The sequence below is a fragment of the Salvelinus fontinalis genome, chromosome 3 (assembly GCF_029448725.1).
Source record: "Salvelinus fontinalis isolate EN_2023a chromosome 3, ASM2944872v1, whole genome shotgun sequence".
NCBI classification, from domain to species: domain Eukaryota; kingdom Metazoa; phylum Chordata; class Actinopteri; order Salmoniformes; family Salmonidae; genus Salvelinus; species Salvelinus fontinalis.
The window spans coordinates 42912365-42935965 of record NC_074667.1 but is presented as its reverse complement, the minus strand read 5'-3'; the positions used below and the strand labels follow the sequence as shown (position 1 = coordinate 42935965).

Sequence of the window (23601 nt, the reverse complement as noted above, 5' to 3'; positions counted from 1 at the left end):
TACTCCAAATGTAGGCAATATTTGGACTTGGGAACAGGAGTGGAGAATATGATTTATTGCTTTCTGCATCTGTAGAGGTGCTGTCTTAATCATAAATGCGTCATAAAAGGTGATTTAGTATTTCAACCACATCAAATATGCATCGAAGCCGTACTGAAATCTTATCAGAAACATGTTGGGTCATTTTCACAGCTTTCTTTTTCCTTACAACCGATCAAGTTGATATAAGTTGGACATTTTGCACGTAGTCTTAATTTTCTCCCAAGTCCCTAAACGTCTTTGCTCTGCGAAAGATGACTGAGAACTTTACCAGGGTCAACTAGATCGAATCCTTCGTTCTATCGATCCATTACATTATTCTGTTGAGCAAGCGTTAATATAACGTTAGTCTTCTCGGGCAACATAGTGACAAAAGAGACGCTACATTTATCTAATTATAGACAAGTTGATTAACACAGCTTACCAAAATGTCGGAAATTATAAGCAGAAACATATGCATATCAGGCCCCAAAAAATATCCTGCATCCCCTGTCAAAAAATCGTGCTGTTGTGCGGTCACTCTGGTAAGGCTAGAGGCATGAGGGCAGAACAGCATTTGCGTTGCTTTCCCCCTACGTCAAATCACATTTTATTTGCCACATGGGCCGAATAAAACAGGTGTAGTCCTTACAGTGAAATGCTTACTTACAAGCCCTTAACCAACAATGCAGTTTTAAGAAAAATAAGTAAATAAAAATAACAAATAATTAAAGAGCAGCAGTAAAATAACAGTAGTGAGGTTGTATACAAGGGGTACTGAGTCAATGTGCAGGAGCACCAGTTAGTCGGGTAATTGAGGTAATATGTACATGTAGGTGGAGTTAAAGTGACTATGCATAGATAATAAACAGAGAGTAGAAGTAGCAGCATAAGAGGTGGGGGTGGGGGGGGGGGGGGGGGGGGGACAATGCAAATAGTCTGAGTATCCATTTGCAGTCTTATGGCTTGGGGTAGAAGCTGTTAAGATCCTTTTGGACCTAGACTTGGCGCTCTGGTACCGCTTACAGTGCGGTAGCAGAGAGAACAGTCTGAGTAGGGTAGCTGGAGTCTTTGACAATTTTTAGGGCCTTCCTCTGGTATCGCCTGGTATAGAGGTCCTGGATGGCAGGAAGCTTTGCCCCAGTGATGTACTGGGCCATACGCACTACCTTCTGTAGTGCCTTGTGGTCGGAGGCCGAGCAGTTGCCATACCAGGCAGTGATGCAACCAGTCAGGACACTCTCGATGGTTCAGCCGTAGAACTTTTTGAGGATCTGAGGACCCATGCCAAATCTTTTCAGTCTCCTGAGGGGGAATAGTCCATGTGAACAAGCCTATCTATTCACCTGTATGGTTCTTCTGCCCCCCGTCCCCTCACACCACTATTCCCCCCCCCCCCCCCCCCCCCCCCCCCCGTTTTCCCCCCAGAATGGTGGAGCCCAGTCCCCCAGCGCTGCATCTCCATGCCAACAGTGATGTCAGCATGGTGGGCGTCAGTGTGAAGTTGGAGGAGTCTGGAGGAGAAGGGGGAGGAGCCCACACCAGGGCAGAGCAGCTCTCCTCTCCTGCCTGTGATTGGTCAGGACATCAGCCAATGGAACGACCGGAGTCTAGACAGCTGACTCCTCCCCTCTCCCGCTCACCCTCAGTAATAAACTCATCCCATTTTTTGTTTAAACAATCTTTTAAAAAGTTTATCCAGGTCTGCTTCCTAGTCCCACCAGTCCCACCAGTCCCACCAGTCCCACCAGTCCCACCAGTCCCACCAGTCCCACCAGTCCCACTAGTCCCACCAGTCCCACCAGTCCCACCAGTCCCACTAGTCCCACTAGTCCCACTAGTCCCACTAGTCCCACCAGTCCCACCAGTCCCACCAGTCCCACCAGTCCCACCAGTCCCACTAGTCCCACTAGTCCCACCAGTCCCACCAGTCCCACCAGTCCCACCAGTCCCACCAGTCCCACCAGTCCCACCAGTCCCACCAGTCCCACTAGTCCCACTAGTCCCACTAGTCCCACCAGTCCCACCAGTCCCACTAGTCCCACTAGTCCCACTAGTCCCACTAGTCCCACTAGTCCCACCAGTCCCACCAGTCCCACCAGTCCCACTAGTCCCACTAGTCCCACCAGTCCCACCAGTCCCACCAGTCCCACCAGTCCCACCAGTCCCACCAGTCCCACCAGTCCCACCAGTTCCACCAGTCCCACCAGTCCCACCAGTCCCACTAGTCCCACTAGTCCCACTAGTCCCACCAGTCCCACTAGTCCCACTAGTCCCACCAGTCCCACTAGTCCCTGCCTATAGGCACTTGTGCAGATCTGGTTGTACTATGTTTATCACAGACAAGCTAGCTACAGTTCGTTAGCAATATGATTGTGTTCTAACAATGTTTTCCCCTGTCCTTGGTAGGAGGGCTCTCCTGGTAAGGAACAGCTTCTCAGACAGAGTCCTGTTGGGATGAAGGGGGGCAGCAGGGTGTATAACCACCGACCAGAGGGACACATGCACCCCACTGTCAGCGAAGGTAACCCTACACCTCGTCTGCGCCCCAGTGGAATCTGTTTCTGATCATCACTTTGCTCTATAGAGATCTCTCCTGTACATTGATAGAGGTGCAGCTATTGAGTTTTTTTAATTTTTACAATGCATCCCATTTAGACTCTGAGAAGGCCAGAAGAGTTTGCCTTAGCTCTGTGTGCTCAAGTTTGCTCCTATTCATTGGCTACAGAATTGCATTGAATTTCCCTTGGCTGTTTTTATTTTTAAGAGAAGTTACACAACGTACCTTTCTATTGGAATCCTTACAAAGTAGCAGACCTTGAAATTTGAACTACTGCATTGATTCATACACGCACACAATCTAATTCCGTTTGTTCATACAATATGGTGGCTGAACAACAACAAGTAACACATCTTTGTCCTGTTTCCTGTTGGCAGTCATGCCCACCATAGAGAAGCTTCTGAGTGTGGACTGGAGGGAGACATTTCTGGACAAAAGCCCCCTGGGAGGCAACCACCTGAAAGGTGAGCTCTCACCCTTTTACCCCTAACCCTTGACCTTTACCTCTCACCCCTGTCGCACCCATCCGTGCTTTGTCCTACCTGTCTCCCCACCTGTCTGTCAGTCTCTGCTTGCCTGCCTGTCTGCTTCCTATATCTAATTGTGTCTCTATGTATCATCATGTTTGTACTCCTCTTTCTTGTTCCCTCCTCCCTCCTTCCCAGGCACTCCAGAGTCTCTGGCAGAGAAGGAGCTGCAGTTGTTGTTGATGATCAACCAGCTGGGTGGTCTGAGGGAGCAGCTGCTGGGAGCCCACTCTGAGCAGAGGAACATGGCCGCCTTGCTGCTGGAGAAACAACAGCAGCAGATGGAGCTGGCCAGACAGCAGCAGGAACAGGTGATCCTGACCTCTGACCCCTAGCACAACTCACACACCCTGACCCCCAAACCATAACATTGACCATAACCTGAGTGTACCTGGACTAAGCTTTATGTGGTTTTTTCCAGATTGCCAAACAGCAGCAGCAGTTGATCCAGCAGCAGCACAAAATCAACCTGCTTCAGCAACAGATCCAGGTGAGACGAGACCTCTACAAATGACATGCTATTTTCATAACAGAATTTAGAATGAACTTTGGGGTAACTCTGAGTGGGACTGACCTTGTGCCCTCTGTCTGACCTGGTCTCAGCAGGTGAACATGCCCTACGTGATGATCCCAGCCTTCCACCCCAACACCCAGCAACTCCCTATCACCGCCGACACCCAGATGACCATGCCTCTGCAGCCAATCCCCTGCAAGCCAGGTGAGTCACACCCGCTCACCAACCTCTCTTAGCCAATTCCTTTCAAGCCAGGTGAGTTACCTTGTTGTCACCATGCCGATATATCAGTGCTTTCAGCAATATCTCCTTTGTGTTTTTCTGTAAGCTTTCCTTGGGGGCGGCAGGTAGCCTAGTGGTTAGAGCATTGGGCCAGTAACTGAAAGGTTGCTAGATTGAATCCCTGAGCTGACAAAGTAAAAATCTGTCGTTCTGCCCCTGAACAAGGCAGTTAACCCCATGTTCCTAGGCCGTCATTGAAAATAACAATTTGTTCTTAACTGACTTGCCTAGTTAAATAATATAAATAATAACTTTATAATACTGTAAATGGACCTGTATACTTCAACTCAAGGTCTAGTGTGGTATAAATACAGATCACTGCAGCAGAAATGGAGAGATGAATTATATAGACCTCTGCTCCACTCATAGACATTTGGAGAAAAGGCTTCTATAAGACTTCCTTGAACTCGGAGCATTTCTAGGAGCCTTGCAGCCTCTCAGTATGCACAGTAAGAAACACACATTTGCCCCTGAATTCCTGCTGGCTTTCCATAGGCCCGGGAGGATGCAGTGAAGAGGGGTGCAGATGGTTGTTGTGAACCTCATTGATCTGGTAGGCAGTGTTTTTCACTGTCTTGGAGGTCAGGTGGTGTGGTAGACTGAAACAGATATGTCTTTTTACCTGGAATTCCACAGGCCAAATAATATTGTATTTGTGTAGTAGACCTTACCGTGAAATGCTTACTTACAAGCCCTTAACTGACAATGCAGTTCATGAAATAGTTTAATAAAATATTGGCTAAATAAACTAAAGTACTAAACACAATAAAATAAAAATAAGGTGGTTATATACAGGGGGTACTGGTACTGAGTCATTGTGCAGGGGTACAGGTTAGTTGAGATAATTTGTACATGTAGGTAGGGGTAAAGTGACTATGCATAGATAATAAACAACAATGTAAATAGTCCGGGTGGCAATTTGATTAATTGCAGTCTTATAGCTTGGGGTTAGAAGCTGTTAAGGAGCCTTTTGGACCTAGACTTGGCGCTCCGGTACCGCTTACCGTGCGGTAACAGTCTATGACTTGGGTTACTAGAGTCTGTGCCAATTTTTTGGCCTTCCTCTGACAAGCCTGGTATAGAGGTCCTGGATTTCAGGAAGCTTGGCCCAGTGATGCACTGAGCCGTACGCACTACCCTCTGTAGTGCTCTCGATGGTGCAGCTGTAGAACCTTTTGAGCATCTGGGGACCCATGCCAAACCTTTTCAGTCTCCTGAGGGGGAAAAGGTGTTGTTGTGCCCTCTTCACGACTGTCTTGGTGTGTTTGGACCATGATAGTTCGTTGGTAATGTGGACACCAAGGAACTTGAAACTCTCGACCCGCTCCACTACAGCCCCGTCGATGTGAATGGGAGTGTGTTCGGCACTCCTTTTCCTGTAGTCCACAATCAGCTCCTTTGTCTTGCTCACGTTGAGGGAGAGGTTATTGTCCTGGCACCACACTGCCAGATCTCTGACCTCCTCCCTATAGGCTGTCTCATTGTTTTCGGTGATCACATCTGTTGTGTCGTCAGCAAATGTAATAATGGTGTTGGAGTCGTGCATGGCCACGCAGTTGTGGGTGAACAGGGAGTCCAGGAGGGGACTAAGCACGCACCCCTGAGGGGCCCCTGTGTTGAGGATCAGCGTGGCAGATGTGTTGTTGCCTACCCTTACCACCTGGGGGCGGCCCGTCAGGAAGTCCAGGATTCAGTTGCAGAGGGAGGTGTTTAGTCCCAGGGTCCTAAGCTTAGTGTTGAGCTTTGTGGCACTATGGTGTTGAACGCTGAGCTGTAGTCAATGAGCAGCATTCTCACATAGGTGTTCCTTTTATCCAGGTGGGAAAGGGCAGTGTGGAGTGCAATAGAGATTGCATCATCTGTGGATCTGTTGGGGCAGTATGCGAATTGGAGTGGGTTTAGGGTTTCCGGGATGATGGTTTTGATGTGAGCCATGCCCAGTCTTTCAAAGCACTTCATGGCTACCGATGTGAGTGCTATGGGGCGGTAGTCATTTAGGCAGGTTACCTTTGCTTTCTTGGGCACATGGTGGTTTGCTTGAAACATGTAGGTATTACAGACTCGGTCAGGGAGAGATTGAAAACAGCAGTGAAGACACTTGCCAGTTGGTCCGCGCATGCTCCGAGTAAACGCCCGGTGAATCCGTCTGGCCCTGCGACCTTGTGAATGTTGACCTGTTTAAAGGTCTTGCTCACATTGGCTACGGAGAGCATGATCATACAGTCGTTCAGAACAGCTGGTGCTCTCATGCACCCTTCAGTGTTGCTTGCCTCGAAGCGAGCACAAAAGGCATTTAGCTCGTCTGGTAGGCTCGTGTCACTGGGCAGCCCGTGGCTTGGTTTCCTTTTGTAGTCCATAATAGCCCTGCCACATCCGACGTGTGTCAGTCGGTGTAATAGGATTCAATCTTAGTCCTGTATTCACGCTTTGCCTGTTTTGATGGTTCGTTTAAAGGGCATAGCAGGATTTCTTATAAACGTCTGGATTAGTGTCCCGCTCATTGAAAGCGGCAGCTCTAGCTTTTTTGCTCGGTGCGGATGTTGCCTGTAATCCATGGCTTCTGGTTGGGATATGTATGTACGGTCACTGTGGGGACGATGTCGTCGATGCACTTATTGATGAAGCCGGTGACTGAGGTGGTATACTCCTCAATGCCTTTGGATGAATCACGGAACATATTCCTGTCTGTTCTAGCAAAACAGTCCTGTAGCGTAGCATCCGTGTCATCTGACCACTTTCGTATTGAGCGAGTCACTGGTACTTCCTGCCTAAGTTTTTGCTTGTAAGCAGGATTCAGGAGGATATAATTATGGTCAGATTTGCCAAATGGAGGGTGAGGGAGAGCTGTAAAGGTGGTCTAGAGTTATTTTTTTATATATTTTTTTTCTCAGGTTGCACATGTGACATGCTGGTAGAAATGAGGTAAAACGGATATAAGTTTGTCTGCATTAACCTTTCTAGCCCCACAACATTCCACTGAAAAGGCAGCGTGTGAAATTCAAAAATATTTTTTTAGAAATATTTCACTTTCACAAATTAACAAGTCCAATACAGCAAATGAAAGATAAACATCTTGTTAATCTACCCATGGTGTCCGATTTCAAAAATGATTTACAGTGAAAGCACAACATATGATTATGTTAGGTCAGAGCCAAGTCAAAAACACAGCCATTTTTTCAGCCAACAATAGGAGTTAGAAAAAGCAAAAATATAGTTAAAATGAATCACTAACCTTCGATTATCTTCATCAGAAGGCACTCCCAGGATTCCCAGTTCGACAGAAATGACTGAAAAGTTCCATAAAGCCCATCATTTAGCCACTTGTTGTTAGCATGTTCAGCCCATGAATCCATTTTCATGACGCACGAGCAATACCTCCAGACAAAAACTCAAAAAGTTCCGTTACAGGTCGTAAAACAAGTCAAATGATGTATGCAATCCATATTTAGGATGTGTTTAACATTAATCATCAATAAGGATCCAACAGGAGAATTTCATTGTCTGAAGAAAGAGCATTGGAACGAGAGCACTCTCTCTCGCTCGCACGCAAAACGAGACTGAGATTTCTGATGACCACTCACTAAAATAGCTCCTATGAGCCCCTCCTTTATAGTAGAATCATATAACTAAAATCTAAAGACGGTGACATCTAGTGGAAGCCCCAGGAAGTGTTTGCTTATCAATAACTAGAAGGGGTATCATTTGGCACTGTTTTGAAAATCGAGTTCTCACTTCCTATGTGGAAGTCTTCTCAGGTTTTTGTCTGCCAAATGAGTTCTGTTCTACTTACAGACATAATTCAAACAGTTTTAGAAACTTCAGAGTATTTTCTATACAATAGCAATAATCATATGCATGTATTACCTTCTGGGGCAGAATAGGAGGAAATTCCGTTTGGGTACGCAATTCGTTCAAAGTGGAAACACTGCCCCCTGTCCATAACTGGTTTTAAAGTCCCCAGGCCACTAGGAGCACCGCTTCTGGATGAGCATTTTTTTGTTTGCTTATGGCCTTATACAGCTCGTTGAGTGGGGTCTTAGTGCCAGCATCGGTTTGTGGTGGTAAATAGACAGCTACGAAAAATATACACTGCTCAAAAAAATTAAGGGAACACTTAAACAACACAATGTAACTCCAAGTCAATCACACTTCTGTGAAATCAAACTGTCCACTTAGGAAGCAACACTGATTGACAATACATTTCAGATGCTGTTGTGCAAATGGAATAGACAAAAGGTGGAAATTATAGGCAATTAGCAAGACACCCCCCAAAACAGGAGTGATTCTGCAGGTGGTGACCACAGACCACTTCTCAGTTCCTATGCTTCCTGGCTGATGTTTTGGTCACTTTTGAATGCTGGCGGTGCTCTCACTCTAGTGGTAGCATGAGACGGAGTCTACAACCCACACAAGTGGCTCAGGTAGTTCAGTTCATCCAGGATGGCACATCAATGGGAACTGTGGCAAAAAGGTTTGCTGTGTCTGTCAACGTAGTGTCCAGAGCATGCAGACGCTACCAGGAGACAGGCCAGTACATCAGGAGACATGGAGGAGGCCGTAGGAGGGCAACAACCCAGCAGCAGGACCGCTACCTCCGCCTTTGTGCAAGGAGGTGCACTGCCAGAGCCCTGCAAAATGACCTCCAGCAGGCCACAAATGTGCATGTGTCTGCTCAAACGGTCATGAACAGACTCCATGAGGGTGGTATGAGGGCCCGACGTCCACAGGTGGGGGTTGTGCTTACAGCCCAACACCGTGCAGGACGTTTGGCATTTGCACCAAGAACACCAAGATTGGCAAATTCGCCACTGGCACCCTGTGCTCTTCACAGATGATAGCAGGTTCACACTGAGCACATGAGCACATGTGACAGACGTGAAAGAGTCTGGAGACGCCGTGGAGAACGTTCTGCTGCCTGCAACATCCTCCAGCATGACCGGTTTGGCGATGGGTCAGTCATGGTGTGGGGTGGCATTTCTTTGTGGGGCCGCACAGCCCTCCATGGGCTCGCCAGAGGTAGCCTGACTGCCATTAGGTACCGAGATGAGATCCTCAGACCCCTTGTGAGACCATATGCTGACACATGCACATTTGTGGCCTGCTGGAGGTCATTTTGCAGGGCTCTGGCAGTGCACCTCCTTGCACAAAGGCGGAGGTAGCGGTCCTGCTGCTGGGTTGTTGCCCTCCTACGGCCTCCTCCACGTCTCCTGATGTACTGGCCTGTCTCCTGGTAGCGCCTGCATGCTCTGGACACTACGCTGACAGACACAGCAAACCTTTTTGCCACAGTTCGCATTGATGTGCCATCCTGGATGAGCTGCACTACCTGAGCCACTTGTGTGGGTTGTAGACTCCGTCTCATGCTACCACTAGAGTGAGAGCACCGCCAGCATTCAAAAGTGACCAAAACATCATCCAGGAAGCATAGGAACTGAGAAGTGGTCTGTGGTCACCACCTGCAGAATCACTCCTGTTTTGGGGGGTGTCTTGCTAATTGCCTATAATTTCCACCTTTTGTCTATTCCATTTGCACAACAGCATCTGAAATGTATTGTCAATCAGTGTTGCTTCCTAAGTGGACAGTTTGATTTCACAGAAGTGTGATTGACTTGGAGTTACATTGTGTTGTTTAAGTGTTCCCTTTATTTTTTTGAGCAGTGTACATAAACTGTAGACCACACTATCTACCAAGAGTTTATCATGAGGTACTCGGGCGAGCAATACCTCGAGACTTCCTTAATATTAGACATTACGCACCAGCTGTTATTGACAAATAGACCCCCACCCCTTGTCTTACCAGACGTAGCTGTTCTGTCCTGCCGATACACAAAACCCAGCCAACTGTATATTATCCGTGTCGTCGTTCAGCCACGACTCGGTGAAGCATAAGATATTACAGTTTTTAATGTCCCGTTGGTAAGAGAGTCTCGAATGGAGATCATCCAGTTTATTCTCCAGTGATTGCACGTTGGCCAATAGAACGGATGGTGAAGGCGGGTTACCCACTCACTGACAAATTCTTACAAGGCACCCCGATCTCCGCCCCCTGTATTTCCGTCTTTTCTTCACGTGAATGACGGCGATTTAGGCCTGGTCTCGGAGAGGCAGTAAATCCTTTGCGTCGGACTCATTAAAGATAAAATCTTCGTCCAGTTCGATGTGAGTAATCGCTGTTCTGATATCCTCGAAGCTCATTTCAGTCATAAGAGACATTAGCAGCAACATTATGTACAAAATAAGTGTCAAACGATGTGAAAACACACAAAATAGCACAATTGGTTAGGAGCCCGTAAAACGGCAGCCATCCCCTCCATTAATTCCAAGGCCCCGCTGCAGTGCTTCCAAAAAAGGAGGGTGGATTGGGGCCCATTGGTGGGCTGTGACATGGTTTACATTACTCAGTGGTTCATTATAAACACTCAATCCACTCATACACCATGAAAACATAAAAGTAACATGCTGACATCAAGTGATCTCTGCAGACTTTTAATGCATCATAAATGTCAATCTGAAACAACAAAACAATGGTCAATTTAGCGCCTCGGTTTTGTTTATCTTGTTGCTATGTACTGTATAAGTTGCTAGAGAAGGAGCAGCAGTCCCTTTCAGATTGTGTTGTGGTCAGTAACCTTCTCAGTCAAACCCCCTTTTCCCCTGCTCATACACTTCAATCTGTGGTGCAGTCAGCATGATGATAGTACAGATAATGTCTAAATGTTGTTTGGATGTTATTGATTCTGTTCCCTTCTGACAGAGATTGTGAAGCGTTCATCTCCCCCTTTTTATTTTGCAGTGGACTATCCCATGCAGCTGCTGCAGAACTCTCACTCCACCCCTGTGAAAAGGCCCAGTGGTACCTTCCGTCAGGTAGTGCTTTTCATCCATTACTATACTAAAATAAAACTATACTGTACAGTAAGACCTTTTCCAGATGGAATAAGGTGAATTGTAAAGTAACCAAATGGTGTCAATAAAGACAGGTTCATGTTTTCTGTGCTTTATACAGTGCATTTGGAAAGTATTCACAACCTTGACTTTTACCACATTTTGTTACTTTACAGCCTTATTATAAAATGGATTAAATTGTTTTCCCCCCTCATTCACCTACACACAATACCCCATAATGACAAAGCAAAAACAGTGTTTTAGAAATTTCTGCAAATGTAATAAATATTAAAAACGGATATCACATTTACATAACTATTCAGACCCTTTACTCAGTACTTTGTTGAAGCACCTTTGGCAGCGATTACAGCCTTGTGTCTTCTTGGGTATGATGCTACAAGCTTGGCACACCTGTATTTGGGGAGTTTCTCCCATTCTTCCCTGCAGATCCTCTCAAGCTCTGTCAGGTTGGATGGGGAGCGTTGCTGCACAGCTATTTTCAGGTCAAGATGTTCGATCGGGTTCAAGTCTGGGATCTGGCTGGGCCACTCAAGGACATTCAGAGACTTGTTCCGAAGCCACTCTGACGTTGTCTTGGCTGTGTGCTTAGGGTCGTTGTGCTGTTGGAAGGTGAACCTTCACCCCAGTCTGAGGTCCTGAGCGCTCTGGAGTAGGTTTTCGTCAATGATCTCTCTTTACTTTGCTCCGTTCATCTTTCCCTTGATCCTGACTAGTCTCCCAGTCCCCGCCGCTGAAAAACATCCCCACAGCATGATGCTGCCACCACCATGCTCCACTGTAGGGATGGTGCCAGGTTTCATTCAGGCGTGACGCTTGGCATTCAGGCCAATGAGTTCAATCTTGGTTTCATCAGACCTGAGAATTTTTTTCTCATGGTCTGGGAGTCTTTAGGTGCCTTTTGGCAATCTCCGAGGGCTGTCATGTGTCTTTTACTGAGGAGTGGCTTCCGTCTGGCCACTCCCATCTCCACAGAGGAACTCTAGAGCTCTGTCAGTGACCATCAGGTTTTTGGTCACCTCCCTGACCAATGCTATTCTCCCCCGAATTGCTGAGTTTGAGCAACCGGCCAGCTCTAGGAGGAGTTTTGGTGGTTCCAAACTTCTTTCATTTTGAAGAATGTTGGAGGCACCTATGTTCTTGGGGATCTTCAATGCTGCAGACATGTTTTTTGGCACCCTTCGCCAGATCTGTGCCTCGACACAGTCTTGTCTCGGAGCTCTACAGACAATTCCTTTGACCTCATGGCTTGGATTTTGCTCTGACATGCACTGTCAACTGTGGGACATTTTATATAGACAGGTGTGCGCCAAATCATGTCCAATCAATTGAATTTACCACAGGTGGACTCATCACGTTGTAGAAACATTTCATGGATGATCAATGGAAATCTGAACTCAATTTCGAGTCTCATATCAAAGGGTTTGAATACCTATGTAAATAAGGTATTTGTTTTTATTTCGAATACATTTGCAAAAATTTCTAAACCTGTTTTCGGTTTGTCATTATGGGGTATTGTGTGTAGATTCTGATTTTTTTTTTTCCCCTCATCAATTTTAGAACAAGGCTGTAACGGTAACAACATTTGAAAAAAGTGAAAGGGTCTGAATACTATCCGAATGCACTGTACCTCTCTGAAAATAACAGCTGCAAACGTTGCACAGGTTACAAGCCTAATACAGCACTATAGTACATGGTACATGGATATTTGTATTTTGATAAGCATGTCATGTTTTTGGTAAAGGCCTGAGGTATGTACTGTATGTACCTAGGAAGCCATCTCTCTTAATACTACTACAGGCTTGGAGATCTTTGAAAATGCTGTCAAAACAATGCACTCCAAATGAACAATGCATGTTTCTGGTATCTGGGACAGTGAACAACTGAACAAATACACCACACCCTGTTCACAGTTGTGTGTGTGTGTGCCTTTGTGTGCACAATGCAGTCATGCTCTGTCTGCACTGTTGCACAAGTGGAAAAGGGGATCACGTAAATCACTAGACAATCACTAAACAAAAGAAAGACAGGACAGAGAAAGCACAGACAAAAGAAAGGATACACTAAAGAGGTGTGAAAGGAAAGATATGCTGTGACACACCAAATCTGTCATTCATAACCCTAACATACACACCCACCCCATACATGGGTGTGTTTGTTATATTGACTTTGATGAGAATTGGAAGTTGTGTGTGTGTGTTATATTGACTGAACTAAGCAGTGTATTCTGAATGTGTTTTTTTGTGTTGGGCTGACACACTGCTAATTGCCTACTCTTTTGTCTTTCATCCCCTTAGGAAGCCAGCCAGCCTCTGAATCTGACCTCCAAGCCCAAGGGGATGGACATGGGGAAGAGCCCCAGCCCGCAGACCTTTGAGCTGGGCTCACTGACTATGCAGGGTGGGTACAGACCCAGGGACAACCATAGAGACAGCCCTTCACGGCCTGCACTTAACCTGGGTCAGTATACACACACATACACTACATTCAAAAGTTTGGGGTCACTTAGAAATGTCCTTGTTTTTGAAAGAAGCACATTTTTTGTCCGTTTAAAATAACATAAAATTGATCAGAAATACAGTGTTGACATTGTTAATGTTGTAAATGACAATTGTAGCTGGAAACGGCGTATTTAATAAAAAAAATATAAAAAAATTGAATATTTACATAGGCAAACAGAATACCATTATCAGCAGTCATCACTCCTTTGTTCCAAAGACACGTTGTGTTAGCTAATCCAAGTTTATCACTTTAAAAGGCCAATTGATCATTAGATAACCCTTTTGGATTACGTTAGCACAGCTGAAAACTGTTGTGCTGATTTAAAGAAGCAATAAAACTGGCCTTCTATAGACTAGTTGAATATCTGGAGCATCAGCATTTGTAAGTTCGATGACAGGCTCCAAATGGCCAGAAACAAAGACCTTTCTTCTGAAACTCGTCAGTCTATTCTTGTTCTGAGAAATGAAGGCTATTCCATGTGAGAAATTGCCAAGATACTGAAGATCTCGTACAACGCTGTGTACTACTCCCTTCACAGAACAGCGCAAACTGGCTTTAAAACTTCTTATGGCTGCAATCCCGGTAACGGGATGATATGACAACAGCCAGTGAAAGTCCAGGGCGCCAAATTCAAGACAATAGAATTCTCATAATTAAAATTCCTCACACATACATGTTTCTTATACCATTTTAAAGGTAATCTTGTTGTTAATCCCACCAAAGTGTCCGATTTCAAATATGCTTTTCAGCGAAAGCACTACAAACGATTATGTTAGGTCACACCAAACCACAATAAGCACAGCCATTTTTCCAGCGAAAGATAGCAGTCAAAAAATGCAGAAATATAGCTAAAATTAATCACTAACCTTTGATCTTCAGCAAATGACACTCATTGGACTTCATGTTACACAATACATGCATGTTTTCTTTGATAATGTTCATATTTATATAAAAAAATCTTGAGTTTACATTGGCGTGATACATTCATTAGTTCCAAAAACATCCAGTGATAGTGCATAGCCACATCGTTTCAACAGAAATACTGATCATAAATGTAGATGATAATACAAGTTATACACATGGAATTATAGATATGCCTCTCCTTAATGCAACCGCTGTGTCAGATTTCAAAAAAACTTTACGGAAAAAGCAAACCATGCAATAATCTGAGACGGAGCTCAGAACAAGAGTCAAATTAGCCGCCATGTTGGAGTAAACAGAAACCAGAAATTACATGATAAATATTCCCTTACCTTTGATGATCTTCATCAGAATGCACTCCCATGAATCCCAGGTCCACAATAAATGCTTGATTTGTTTGATAATGTCCGTTATTTATGTCCAATTAGCTACTTTGGTTAGCGCGTTTGGTAAACAATTCAAAAGTCACAAAGCGTGTTCACTAAAACGTGACAATGTCCAAAAGTTCCATAACAGTCAGTAGAAACATGTCAAACGATGTAATGAATCAATCTTTAGAATGTTGTTAACATACATCTTGAATAACGTTCCAACCGGAGAATTACATTGACTTCAGATGAGCGATGGAACGGAGCTGCCTCTCACGTGAACGCGCGTGGTCAAAGAGTGGTCACCTCATGGCAGTGGTGACTCATTCCTGTCTCCTTCGGCCCCCCTTCACATTAGTCATCAGACAAAGTTCTATTGACATCTAGTGGAAGCCGTAGGAAGTGAAAACTCATCCATATCTCGCTGTAATTTCAATGGGAGTTTAGTTGAAAATCTACCAGCCTCCAAACAGGAAGTGGAACTTCTCATGTTTTTGCCTGCAATATGAGTTCTGTTATACTCACATACATAATTCAGAGTGTTTTCTATCCAATACTAATAATGCATATATTAGCAAATATGACTGAGGAGCAGGCCGTTTCCTCCAGGCACCTCTGTGCACCTTTCATCCAAGCTACTCAATACTGCCCCTGCAGCCATAAGAAGTTAACCAGAATAGAAAGAGGAGTGGGTTTGAGAAAGACGCCTCACAAGTCCTCAATTGGCAACTTCATTAAATAGTACCCGCAAAACACCAGTCTCAACGTCAACAGTGAAGAGCGGACTCCGTGTTCCTCTGTCCAGTGTCTGTGTTCTTTTGCCCATCATAATATTTTCTTTTATTGGCCAGTCTGAGATATGGCTTTTTCTTTGCAACTCTGCCTAAACTTGGATTAGCTAACACAACGTGCCATTGGACACAAGAGTGACGGTTGCTGATAATGGGCCTCTGTACACCTATGTAGATATTACATTAAAAATCAGCCGTTTCCAGCTACAATAGTCATTTACAACATTAACAATGTCTACACTGTATTTCTGATAAATTTCATGTTATTTTAATGGACAAAAAAATTGATTTTCAAAAACAAGGACATTTCTAAGTGACCCCAAACTTTTGAAAGGTAGTGTGTACACACACACACACACACACACACACACACACACACACACACACACACACACACACACACACACACACACACACACGCCGGCCAGTTTGTTAGGTACATGAAAATGCTACACATGGTTCGCTCCTTAGACAGTCACAAGGCCGTAACTTGCCATATAAAGTAGACAAACCGGCATCGAGGCATTCGGTTACTGTTTGATTGAACATTTAGAACAGGCAAAACAAGTGACCTAAGCAACTGAGTCTGTTATGATCGTTGATGAAAGGTACGCCGGTTCCAGTATCTTAAACTGTCGACCTACTGGGCTTTTCACGCGCGACCGTGTCTAGGGTTTACCAAGAATGGTGTGACAAATAAAAATCACACTGTCATGGGCAGTCCTGTGGGCGAAAACAGCTCGTTGTTGAAAGAGAATGGCAAGAATCGTACAAGCTAACAGACGGGCCACAAACAGGCAAATAACGCCGCAGTACTACAGTGGTGTGCAGAACGGCATCTCGGAACGCACAACTTGTCGGTCCTTGTCGGGGATGGGCTACTGCAGCAGACAACCACACCAGGTTCCACTCATATCAGCTAAAAACAAGAAGTGGCTCCAGTGGCCACGTGATCACCAACACTGGACAATTGAAGAGTGGAAAAACATAGCCTGGTCCATTGAATCCTGGTTCCTGTTGCGTCATGCTAATGGCAGTCTGGATTTGGCGTAAGCAGCATGAGTCCATGGCCCCATCCTGCCTGGTGTCAACGGTACAGGCTGGTGGTGTATTGGTGTGGGGAATGTTTTCCTGGCACCCGTTAGGTCTTTTGACACCAATTGAGCAATGTTTGAAACGCACACCTTGTAGAATCCATTCCCCGGATTATTCAGGTTGTTCTGGAGGCAAAGAGGGGTTACGGCCCGGTACTAGATGGGTGTACCTAATTAACTGCCTGTATGTATACGCACACACACGCCTACCTCCGCTCATGCCATTCCTCAGCTTCAGACATGTCAACACCCTGACTGTGTGTGTGGTGAGAGAACCTGTTCCTCCTTTGACTTCAGGGCTTGTGCGCTACCATCCCCGTTTCCTCTCAGATGCAATAGGTTGTACTCCGATACTTTGACTCACTTTTATATTGACATTTGCAACCCTTTGTCGGTGCCCTGCCCATCTGAGCTTTTAATGCCAATTTTCCCTGTTTTTTTCTCCTTTCTTTCTCACTCACTCACTCACTCACTCACTCACAGGTTTCCTGGGAGAGGGGGATGTGGTGACCCAGGCCATCCACGATGCCCAGCAGCTGCTGTGGAGTCATGGGCCGGGGGGAAGAGAGAGAGAGCGAGAGAGAGACAGCACTGCCAGGATGGTAAGCCATTGTCTAAAGTCACTCTCTCCTGTCACACACGCAGGCTTAGGGTCGTGGGTGGGTTCAGGGCCAGGTTTAGGGTTACAGGGATCCGTGGTCTCACAGTGGCTGTTATAGACTGGAGAATGTCTCAGCTACACACACACACTGAGAAAGTCTCAGCCATGTTCTCAGGCAGGAACAACAGCTGCTGTAAACTCACAACAGTGTTCTTATAAACACTGGTGATGACTCACCTTTCTCCTTTGTCCACTGTAACACACCGCTCCCCTCCTCTCTGCCTTCTCTCTCTCCTCCTCCTTTTCTCTCCAGAGCCATAGATGCAGTGTTCGGCCAAGTGTGTTTGAAATGTAGACTTTTCATGGACTCCACAATGGCACCAAAATCTCCAAGACAAGTCCTTTCTTCAGCAGTGACAATGTCATTGTTGTGGAGCATTTGGTGCCATCATAGAGGAGAGTCCTTATGTCTTTCACCTCTCCGCCATCCTCTCTTTTCTGTCCTCAGGTCTAAAAACACAATTCTCTCCTCCTCATCCCTCTATTTCCTGCTTTTGCGTTTCCAGCCCTGCTTTCAAACACCGGGTGACATGAGAAACCTCTCCCTGCTCAGCCAGAAATAGTGCTGTTCCACACACACAAACACAGAGAGATAATGAAAAATGCTCTCTTCAGACCTGTTTTTACTGCCACAACATTCAAATGTGAGTACCCATGTGGGTTAAGGTGTAGGCCTATGTCTGTCAGGTGTGTATAACTCTCTCTGTCTCTGTGTAGGAGCATAAGGAGTCTGGTCGCAGCGACAGGCTGCCACACCAAGACCGGGGAGAGAACAGACAAACCCGCCAAACCAACGAGGACCACCACAGCAGTGACTCTGAGGGTAGGCCCTCTAAAACTGCCTGATCAATAATAACATGTGGTTTAGATGGTAGAGGGCAAGCATCGTAGTAAGTCTAGAGCTTAAATGTTCTCCTTTCCTTTATCTACACTGATCTGAACACACAACACACAGAGCAGGGAAAGCAACATGGAGGATTTCTTGTCCAGGATTTGTTTTCACCTTACCTGTTCTTTTACCAGTGAACTTGAAGGAAAGTAGATTTGTTGTTGGCCACTGACTGTCCCCCCCCACCCACTCTGTCCCCCTCCTGCAGGCCCCCTGTCTGCTCCTAGTGTGGGGTTGTTTGCAGAGGTTCGCAGCCCCCCCTCCTCCGTCCACATCAAGAGACCCATGAACGCCTTCATGGTCTGGGCCAAAGACGAGAGGCGCCGTATACTACAGGCCTTCCCTGACATGCACAACTCCTCCATCAGCAAGATACTGGGTGAGCATGGACACACACACACACATACATACACACACACACACACACATACACACACACACACATACATACACACACACACACACACACACACACACACACACACACACACACACACACACACACACACATACATGGGACATAAAGCATGCACTAATTGCGATTAATGAACTGATTGGGATTAATAGAGTCGTGTGAAATTGAATTGACATGCAAAACACACACATGCGGTCAGTCAATGAGCACTGTAATTGTGTGTTTGTGTATAGTCTTTGTATAAATATTGTTTGTGTGTACTGTGTGTGTATCTATTCCGGGTGTGTCACCTCCTGTAGTCCCGGCACAGAGGGGACATGCGAGGGCACGATCTGCCACCTGCTTCCCCCGGTGACAGGAACCCCCCCCCCACACACACAAATACAGCCACGCACCCCTTTCCTCTGACCAAACACTCACATTCCATTCCATTGTGGAGCACTGGAGACACTCATGCTATCCCTCCCTCCCCATCAAACATAGTTCAGCTAATTCCTTTCTCTGGAAGTCTGTGTCCAACTAGTTTTAATGTCACGAGCACAAGTGCAGTGAAATGCCTTTCTTGCTCTAAACCCAACGACAACAATACTGTAATAAATATCAATGTAGTACTAAAAATTACAGAACAAAAACATACGAGAAATACAATTAGAAATAAGAAGAACATGAGAAAGTAAGAAGCTATGTACAGGGTCAGTATCCAACACTATATTTACAATGTGCAGGGATACTGGAGTGATGGAGGTAGATACAGTTGAAGTCGGAAGTTTACATACACCTTCGCCAAATACATTTAAACTCCGTTTTTCACAATTCCTGACATTTAATCCTAGTAAGAATTCCCTGTCCGTTAGGATCACCACTTTATTTTAAGAATGTGAAATGTCAGAATAATAGTAGAGAGAATGATTTATTTCAGCTTTTATTTCTTTCATCACATTCCCAGTGGGTCAGAAGTTTACATACACTCAATTAGTATTTGGTATCATTGCCTTTTAAATTGTTTAACTTGGGTCAAACGTTTCAGGTACCCTTTCACAAGCTTCCCACAATAAATTGGGTGAATTTTGGCCCATTCCTCCTGACAGAGCTGGTGTAACTGAGTCAGGTTTGTAGGCCTCCTTGCTCGCACGCTTTTTCAGTTCTGCCCACATATTTTCTATGGGATTGAGGTCAAGGCTTTGTGATGGCCACTCCAATACCTTGACTTTGTTGTCCTTAAGCTCTTTTGCCACAACTTTGGAAGTATGCTTGGGGTCAATGTCCATTTGGAAGACCCATTTGCGACCAAGCTTTAACTTCCTGACTGATGTCGCTTCAATATATACACATAATTTTTCTTCATCATGATACCATCTATTTTGTGAAGTGCACCAGTCCCTCCTGCAGCAAAGCACCCCCACAACATGATGCTGCCACCCCCGTGCCTCACGGTTGGGATGGTGTTCTTCGGCTTGCAAGCCTCCCCCTTTTTCCTCCAAACATAACGATGGTCATTATGGCCAAACAGTTCTATTTTTGTTTCATCAGACCAGAGGACATTTCTCCAAGAAGTATGATCTTTGTCCCCATGTGCAGTTGCAAACCGTAGTCTGGCTTTTTTATGGCGGTTTTGGAGCAGTGGATTCTTCCTTGCTGAGTGGCCTTTCAGGTTATGTCAATATAGGACTTGTTTTACTGTGGATATAGATACTTTTGTACCTGTTTCCTTCAGCATCTTCACAAGGTCCTTTGTTGTTGTTCTGTGATTGATTTGCACTTTTCGCATCAAAGTACGTTCATCTCTAGGAGACAGAACGCGTCTCCTTCCTGAGCAGTATGACGGCTGCTTGGGCCCATGGTGTTTATACTTGCGTACTATTGTTTGTACAAATGAACGTGATACATTCAGGCGTTTGGAAATTGCTCCCAAGGATGAACCAGACTTGTGGAGGTCTACACTTTTTTTTCTGAGGTCTTGGCTGATTTGTTTTGATTTTCCCATGATGTCAAGCAAAGAGGTACTGAGTTTGAAGGTAGGTCTTGAAATGCATCCACAGGTACACCTCCAATTGACTCACATTATGTTAATTAGACTATCAGAAGCTTCTAAATCCAAGACATAATTTTCTGGAATTTTCCAAGCTGTACAGTCGTAGCCAAAAGTTTTGAATGACACATATGATGGCAATTTACATATACTCCAGAATGTTATGAACTGAGCAGATGAATTGCAATTAATTGCAAAGTCCCTCTTTGCCATGCAAATTAACTGAATCCCCCAAAAAACATTTCCACTGCATTTCAGCCCTGCCACAAAATGACCAGCTGACATCATGTCAGTGATTCTCTCGTTAACACAGGTGTGAGTGTTGACGAGGACAAGGCTGGAGATCACTCTGTCATGCTGATTGAGTTTGAATAAGAGACTGGAAGCTTCAAAAGGAGGGTGGTGCTTGGAATCATTGTTCTTCCTCTGTCAATCATGGTTACCTGCAAGGGAACACGTGCCGTCATCATTGCTTTGCACAAAAAGGACTTCACAGGCAAGGATATTGCTGCCAGTAAGATTGCACCTGAATCAAGCATTTATCGGATCATCAAGAACTTCAAGGAGAGCGGTTCAGTTGTTGTGAAGAAGGCTTCAGGGTGCCCAAGAAAGTCCAGCAAGCGCCAGGACCGTCTCCTAAAGTTGATTCAGCTGCGGGATCGGGGTACCACCAGTACAGAGCTTGCTCAGGAATGGCAGCAGGCAGGTGTGAGTGCATCTGTACGCACAGTGAGGCGAAGACTTTTGGAGGATGGCCTGGTGTCAAGAAGGGCAGCAAAGAAGCCACTTCTCTCCAGGAAAAACATCAGGGACAGACTGATATTCTGCAAAAGGTACAGGGATTGTACTGCTGAGGACTAGGGGTAAAGTCATTTTCTCTGAATCCCCTTTCCGATTGTTTGGGGCATCCAGAAAAAAGCTTGTTCGGAGAAGACAAGGTGAGTGCTACCATCAGTCCTGTGTCATGCCAACAGTAAAGCATCCTGAGACCATTCATGTGTGGGGTTGCTTCTCAGCCAAGGGAGTGGGCTCATTCACAATTTTGCCTAAACACAGCCATGAATAAAGAATGGTACCAACACATCCTCCGAGAGCAACTTCTCCCAACCATTCAGTTTGGTGACAAACAATGCCTTTTCCAGCATGATGGAGCACCTTGCCATAAGGCAAAAGTGATAACTAAGTGGCTCGGGGAACAAAACATTGATATTTTGGGTCCATGGCCAGGAAACTCCCTAGACCTTAATCGCATTGAGAACTTGTGGTCCATCCTCAAGAGGCGGGTGGACAAACAAAAACCCACATTCTGACAAACTCCAAGCATTGATTATGCAAGAATGGGCTGCCATCAGTCAGGATGTGGCCCAGAAGTTAATTGACAGCATGCCAGGGCAGATTGCAGAGGTCTTGAAAAAGAAGGGTCAACACTGCAAATATTGACTCTTTGCATCAACTTCATGTAATTGTCAATAAAAGCCTTTTACACTTATGAAATGCTTGTAATTATACTTCAGTATTCCATAGTAACATCTGACAAAAATATCTAAAGACACTGAAGTAGCAAACTTTGTGGAAATTAATATTTGTCATTCTCAACTTTTGGCCACGACTGTATAAAGGCACAGTCAACTTAGTGTTTGTAAACTTCTGACCCACTGGAATTGTGATACAGTGAATTATATGTGAAATAATCTGTCTGTAAACAATTGTTGGAAAAATTACTTGTGTCAACCACAATGTAGATGTCCTAACCGACTATAGTTTGTTAACAAGAAATGTGTGGAGTGGTTGAAAAATGAGTTTTAATGACTCCAATCTGTGTATGTAAACTTACGACTTCAACTGTATGTATAGGGGTAAGGTGACCGGGATACTGGAGTGATGGAGGCAGATATGTATAGGGGACTAGGCATCAGGATATATGATAAACAGATTAAAAGCAGCGTATATGATGATTGCATGTGTGTGTGAGTGTAGAATCCTGTGAGTGTGCATAGACGGTGCAAAGAAAAGAAAAGAAACATACAAGGGTCAACTCAACGCTAAATAGCTAATGGCTACACAGTCTTATTTATGGCTTGGGCATAGAATCTGTTCAGGAGCCTGTTGGTATCAGACTTGATGCACCGGTACTGCTTGCTGTGCTGCAGAAGCAGGAGAACAGTCTATGGCTTGGTTGGTTGCTGTCTTTAATGATTTTCCAGGCATTCCTTTCACACCACATAAAGGTCATGGATGGCAGGAGCTTGGCCCCAGTGATGTACTGGGCTGTCCGCAACACCCTCTGTAGTGCCATGCGATAGAGGGCGGTGCTGTTGCCATACCAAGCAGTGATCCAGCCAGTCAATACACACTCAGTGGTGCAGCTGTATAACTTTTTGAGGATTTGAGGGCCAATGCCAAACCTTTTCAACCTCTGAGGAGGAAGAAGTTCTGTCTCGCTTTCTTCACAACTGTGCGCACCATTTTAAGTCCTTAGTGATTTGGACACAGAGGAACTTGAAGCTCTCGACCCACTCCAATGCTGCCCCCCCCCCTTTCCTAACTAGGAAAAGCCAATGTATTCTTGTACAGAAAGTCCTCTGTTCGTTAGTCTGACATTGTCTCTCTCTCTCTGTTTGTCTGTGTCCCTGCTTCCCTCCAGGAACTAGATGGAAGTCTATGTCTAACCAGGAGAAGCAGCCCTACTATGAGGAGCAGGCCAGGCTGAGCCGGCAGCACCTGGAGCGTTACCCCGACTACAAATACAAGCCCCGCCCCAAACGCACCTGCATCGTGGAGGGGCGGAGACTCAGGGTGGGCGAGTACAAAGCCATGATGAAGAGCCGGAGACAGGAGCAGAGAGGGGCATACACACACAGGTAACACACACACACACACTGGAGATGATGTTCTGTTAGAGATTGGCTCTGACAGTGAATAGAACCTGAGTTGATATTATACAGAGAGCTCTTAGCGAAACAAACTCTGCTCTAGTCCCTTGTGCTTTTTCTGTAAGAACACAAACAAACCCACTGTGGTTAAATAGAAATGTAGGCCTTCAGCTGGTTGTCTTCTCTCATAGAGAACAATAGAGCAGAGTTTTATTCACTATGACTGTAAAACTGCTCTTGAGTAACAGCAGCTT

At 45.3% G+C, this 23601-nt stretch overlaps 1 protein-coding gene across 4 annotated transcripts in view; it reads left to right on the top strand.

Moving 5' to 3' along the window:
• The window catches only part of LOC129849370 (transcription factor SOX-13-like), a 70744-nt gene that overhangs the window by 44752 nt on the left and 2391 nt on the right, over nt 1-23601 (top strand). For 3 of the 4 annotated variants that reach the window (XM_055916275.1, XM_055916267.1, XM_055916269.1), the window contains exons 2-13: nt 1447-1666; nt 2428-2542; nt 2956-3042; nt 3244-3416; nt 3527-3595; nt 3709-3823; nt 10695-10768; nt 13102-13264; nt 16964-17082; nt 17859-17964; nt 18239-18409; nt 23119-23335. In XM_055916275.1, coding sequence (XP_055772250.1) covers nt 1448-1666; nt 2428-2542; nt 2956-3042; nt 3244-3416; nt 3527-3595; nt 3709-3823; nt 10695-10768; nt 13102-13264; nt 16964-17082; nt 17859-17964; nt 18239-18409; nt 23119-23335 — 1628 coding nt within the window. In that variant the 5' untranslated portion in view covers nt 1447. The remainder of the gene's footprint in view (nt 1-1446; nt 1667-2427; nt 2543-2955; nt 3043-3243; nt 3417-3526; nt 3596-3708; nt 3824-10694; nt 10769-13101; nt 13265-16963; nt 17083-17858; nt 17965-18238; nt 18410-23118; nt 23336-23601) is intronic. The other variant, XM_055916268.1, reaches the window with a different exon arrangement.